The sequence below is a fragment of the Cicer arietinum genome, chromosome 6 (genome assembly GCF_000331145.2).
Source record: "Cicer arietinum cultivar CDC Frontier isolate Library 1 chromosome 6, Cicar.CDCFrontier_v2.0, whole genome shotgun sequence".
Lineage (NCBI taxonomy): Eukaryota > Viridiplantae > Streptophyta > Magnoliopsida > Fabales > Fabaceae > Cicer > Cicer arietinum.
Window position 1 is genome coordinate 62,391,406 of NC_021165.2, and position 5,319 is coordinate 62,396,724.

The following is a 5,319-nucleotide window of genomic DNA, read 5'->3' on the forward strand; positions in this document are numbered from 1 at the left end:
TTACAGAATAAAGTTCTTTCATTTACTCTCGTACACTAGAGAAAAGAAAAAATTACTTAGAACTATTTTTGATAGATTTTTGACTCATGTAATATGAATTTTGTCTTCTCCTTTCTAGCTCTAAATTATCTCTATTTATAGAGAAACTTATACCAATTTGTAAAAGAAAACAACTCTTGAAAAAATTTATAACTTGATCATTCTAAATATATTTTGGAAATTCCCCTTATATAACGGTTGATGTGGGTAAACTTTGATAAAACAATGGCTAAAGAAGCACAATGAAAAGACACATAGATAAAAGAGAGAATGAGAGAGAATAAGGTAAGAGATTGTGTGGAAAAAGATACATGTGTTCTCCATTTTTTCCTAACTCATCTAAACCTTTGATCATATTTTAAATAAATCATTGTGTATAGAAATGGTTCAATAAACCATCAAATTTATGTATCAAATTCATGGTTGATCCTAAAAGTAAACAATAAATGGTGTTGGTTGAGGTTATCAAAAGCCACAATATGCATTTATAAAATTCATGTATCAAATTCATGGTTCATCCTAAAAGCATTTATAAAATTATTTTATCGGGTCAGTGGTGTTGGTTGAGGTTATCAAAAGCCACAATATGCTTTTTCAAAAACAAAAACCCACTTGTATATCAATAGACTTCTAATATTTTTATTCTATGTAACTCTCCTAATGTTCATATTTTATGTAATTAATGTAATCTTCACATTATTTATTAAATTCCAGTATCTTTTTTAACAACTTTATGAATTAAGTTATCAATAAAATATATATTAGACGACTAAATTGATTAATTAAAAATATATTTGAAGATCAAAGCGACTTACAAATATATTAATACATGATTTTAGCAAATGTCGAGTTCAAAGATTTTCATTGAATTGAACCATCCAATTGGATTCACTTTTTCAGTAAACTCATAAATAGTTAGTCTATGTCTGGGAGACAAATACTATTATAGACCACTAATATGTAGTAAATTAATGATACATGTCGTAGATCAGTCTATAAAAACCATTCAAAAGTCGAATAAAAATTAAAAGTGATCGAAGTATTTTTCTTATTTTAATGAGTGAGACTATGATTTAATCAACTGAGTATAAATATCGAATGTCTATTAAAATTCAACTCAGTCGAATATTTCACGGTGTTGGTGTTTTAAGAGAACTAGAGACTGAGAAAGCACAACACATGGCACCTGTAACAACCACTCCAATCATCAATGACGGCCCACTCATCGCCGAGGTCGATATGGGCTCCGATTTCAACGCACAAACTGTCCGCGCCACTGTTGTTCAAGCTTCCACAATCTTCTACGACACTCCCGCCACTTTAGGTCCTCTTTCTTCACCTCTCTAATTCATTCAAACAAAAATTCTACTTTGCTTTTTTCTGTTACCCTTTTTCTTTAAGAAGTTAAATTTTCTCTCTTTTGTGTTTTCGTGTTGGAAATGCTATGTGGGGTACTTCAATAGTTCGATTCTTTAAATGAAAAAAAAAAAAAAAAAAACTTTTTGCTTGAATGGTTGTTTTGTTGAGTGTCCTTTATTGATAAGGAGGTGATTGTTTTTAAGTTTTAACTTTTTATATTGAATGTTATTATGTGTTGGTGTTGTATCAGACACTAGATATAGATACGTTTTTAATCTAAAGTGCCACATATTCTATTGGATTCTTGGTGTTGAATTCGTTTTTTTATTTTTGAGTATTTTGATTGTAGATAAAGCTGAGAGATTACTGGCAGAAGCTGCTAGCTATGGATCCCAAATTGTGGTGTTTCCAGAAGCATATATTGGTGGCTACCCGCGTGGTTCTGTTTTTGGAGTTTCTCTTGGTAACCGCACTGCCAAGGGTAGAGAAGATTTCAGGAAGTATCATTCAGCTGCCATTGACGTGCCTGGTAAGAGCTTAATTCAAAGAAACAGTAGCTCTGAAATACTGACATGGGTTAGACATTGATGCATAGACACCAATAATAAATTAAGATTGAAGTAACTGAATGTAACCATATGTGTCGGTCGGAGAAAGTAATTAGTCTGCTGACATTCCTTGCTTTGTTTGATCTGAGAATAATGAACATAAGGGTTAGTTTGGTTTGAATAAAAATTGAGGTTGAAATTTTATGAATATAATTTTATTAAGTAAAATGTCTATTAGTAACAAAGAATCAATATGATGCCACCTTCAAATTGGAGAGGAAAAATCTGGAGGTGAGTTTTTCATGGAAAAATTTCAACCTTAAAATGTTCACACATTGATATTAACAGATTCAAGTAGCTGCGCTTGCACGCACTTTCCAATAACAAATACTGTAATTATTGTTGTAGGTCCTGAGGTGGATAGATTGGCAGCAATGGCAGGGAAGTATAAAGTACATTTAGTGATGGGTGTGATAGAGAGGGATGGCTACACACTTTACTGTACAGTTCTCTTCTTTGATTCTCAAGGCCGTTACCTAGGAAAGCACAGGAAACTCATGCCAACGGCACTTGAACGGGTTATCTGGGGATTTGGGGATGGATCGACCATTCCAGTGTTTGAAACTCAAATTGGAAAAATAGGTGCTGTCATTTGTTGGGAGAACAAAATGCCACTGTTAAGAACAGCAATGTATGCTAAAGGTTAGAAAATTTTACCTTTGAATTTTTTGTTGTCTAATCACACGCTAATTTAAATGACCAACATTGCATAGTACTTAGGGTCTGTTTGGATTGGTTTATTTGAGCTTATCTCCATCCTCACAAACATAAGCTCTCAAGGCTAGCTTAAGAAAACAATTTATAGCTTGTATGAAAACGGTTTGACTTTATTTTATCTTTGTTATAGAAATAGTTTACACATAAACACTTACATGATAAGTGCTTCATTAAGCTGTTTACAATGCCTTAGTAGCATTAGATATTGCCTGTGCTTGTACTGGAGCTGGTTGCTGTTTACATTGCTAAATCTATGGTTCTTTGGTTTTAACAGGTGTGGAAATATATTGTGCACCTACTGCTGATTCAAGGGAATTGTGGCAACCATCAATGATCCATATTGCTCTTGAAGGTGGATGTTTTGTTTTGTCAGCAAACCAGTTCTGTAGGAGGAAGGATTACCCACCTGCTCCAGATTATGTTTTTGAAGGTACAGAAGAGGACCTTACACCTGATTCTGTTGTATGTGCTGGTGGTAGTGTCATTGTATCACCATCAGGCGCTGTTTTGGCTGGACCAAATTATGAAGGGGAGGCTCTGATATCAGCAGACCTAGGTATGTTTGTCATCCATGGTTGATATTTACGCACGTTGCTTGAACTGTGTTACAAAGAGTATTGCTTTCTTTGAGTATATGTTCAGCTGCGGCTGAGTGCTGATTGTTTACCGACATGTTTCTGGTACACTGTGTCAGACTAGCAGGCCAGTATGAATATTCGGAATTTAGGATTCGAAGTATTTTCGGTTTGTCATCTTATTAGGATGGATGGACTTGCATTAGTATGAGAACACTTATATTTGTCCTAGATTATTAGTTTATGGATTTAATTGATATGCACCACACTTATATTTGTTCTAGATTATTAGTTTATGGATTTAATTGATATGCACGGACATTGTAAAGATTTTTTACACTACCAATAAATCTTAACCATTGAATCACTAAAATTCATACAAAAGGATGGTCTTCTGTGTTTATCAAACACTTAGGACTAATAGTGTTTCTTGGACTTTGATGGAAACCGAAAACACAATGATATGAAATTAGTGTATTATTTACTAAAATAAAATGATTACAAGAGTTTCCCCATATAATCCCCAGAGCAAAGCTCCTTCAGAGGATGAATCCCCACTGCCCCAGTATAATGTGCAAAACAGAATAACCAATATGATTTCCCCTCCACATGACACTACCTCTTTCCACATGTATATTCTCTCCCTCTCTAACTGAATTCCCTATGTTAAGGCTCACATCACTAACTAATTCATTTTCTCCCACATGGCCCCACTTCCTTCTAGAATATGCTAGTGTCCTATCAGACTCTCTTAATGGTCTTTGATGATGAAGTACTTTCTGTTTCATCCATACTTTCATTGTCGTAACTCGTAAGTGTTTGCTTTAATGTGTTGAATGATTCTTGGAAACTTTGCACAGATCTTGGGGATATAGCAAGAGCCAAGTTCGATTTCGATGTGGTTGGACACTATGGAAGACCTGAAGTGCTCAGCTTGATTGTCAAGGACCACCCAACAAATCCAGTTACATTTGCCTCGACATCAACAAAAACCGAAGAGAAGACCAAGTAGTTTCTTCCTTTCATGGTCAGCAACTTCCTAGTACAATAAGCACTTGCACATAGGTTTGATTCAGATGGACTTATTAAAATTACTTTTTTTCTATTCAGACCACAATTTAAAAAGACAATGACTGTTACGAAATGTCTATTCCAAAAAATGTGATAAATGCTCAAATTTATGTTTGTAGTAACTGCATGGTTTTTCAAACATGCTGTAAGCTGCACAGAAGGCAAAACAATTCAAATGATTGTTGTTTTAACAATTCACGATATGTTATAAAATAATTAGTTGTTTTTCAAAATTAGTTATTTCTAACATTTGATTTTCTGTTGGAGAAGTTTCTAAACACAGAAATGATTAAAATTATGCTGTTGGGAAGATTTCAAGCACTTAGAATTTGGATTGGGTGTATCTCAACCTCACAAAATTGGTTTGTATGGAGAGAAATGCATCCCACTTATAAACACTTTTTTAGAACCCACCTCTCATGTTTAGAACTGCATATTTGGAGGGTGACCCAGTGGCCTAATACCTGGATCTGGTAGCCTAACTAATCTTGGATAGGATATGATACCTTATTAGGGTTTGGATTGAGCCTAACTTAGCCATACAAAACTGACTTGTAAAATGAGGATTGTCACTTTTTCAGATAATATATTGTCCAATGTGAAACTCTCAGACACAAACCACTTTGAACCAAATTAGAGAATTGTTTTTGTTTACATGTGATATGAGGATTTACCTAATAAAAAAACTAAACATGTAAATCAATGAGGACATAGAAAAACCTTTGTTTACACCATGTGTGGTAACTCAATGGATTGAAATAGTCTTCTAGCAGGTGTAAATAGTCTACCAACAGATAGCCTGTTTGGATTGGTTTATTTGAGCTTATCTACTGACATAACTACTTGTGAAATTGTTTAGAAGCATATTATGACATGTCTATAAGATGTTTTAAGCTAATTTTCATAAGTTATCTCGGATAACTTATGAAAACAATATATATATATATATA

At 33.8% G+C, this 5,319-nt stretch overlaps 1 protein-coding gene across 1 annotated transcript; it reads left to right on the forward strand.

Moving 5' to 3' along the window:
• The first annotated feature begins 1,074 nt into the window (after positions 1–1,074).
• LOC101500877 (bifunctional nitrilase/nitrile hydratase NIT4A) lies at positions 1,075–4,602 on the forward strand. Its single transcript, XM_004506148.4, has 5 exons — positions 1,075–1,363; positions 1,748–1,927; positions 2,355–2,648; positions 2,998–3,279; positions 4,159–4,602. Exons 1-5 carry the CDS (start codon positions 1,138–1,140, stop codon positions 4,308–4,310), a joined length of 1,134 nt encoding a protein of 377 aa, XP_004506205.1. The 5' UTR covers positions 1,075–1,137; the 3' UTR covers positions 4,311–4,602.
• Positions 4,603–5,319: the final 717 nt, after the last annotated feature.

Bases quoted from the DNA above. Each gene is read 5' to 3' on its own strand.
- LOC101500877 (XM_004506148.4), top strand. From the start codon at position 1,138: ATGTCTATTAAAATTCAACTCAGTCGAATATTTCACGGTGTTGGTGTT. The intron at 1,928-2,354 runs GTAAGAGCTTAA...TTATTGTTGTAG, and splicing joins AGCTGCCATTGACGTGCCTG to GTCCTGAGGTGGATAGATTG. The intron at 3,280-4,158 runs GTATGTTTGTCA...AACTTTGCACAG, and splicing joins TCTGATATCAGCAGACCTAG to ATCTTGGGGATATAGCAAGA.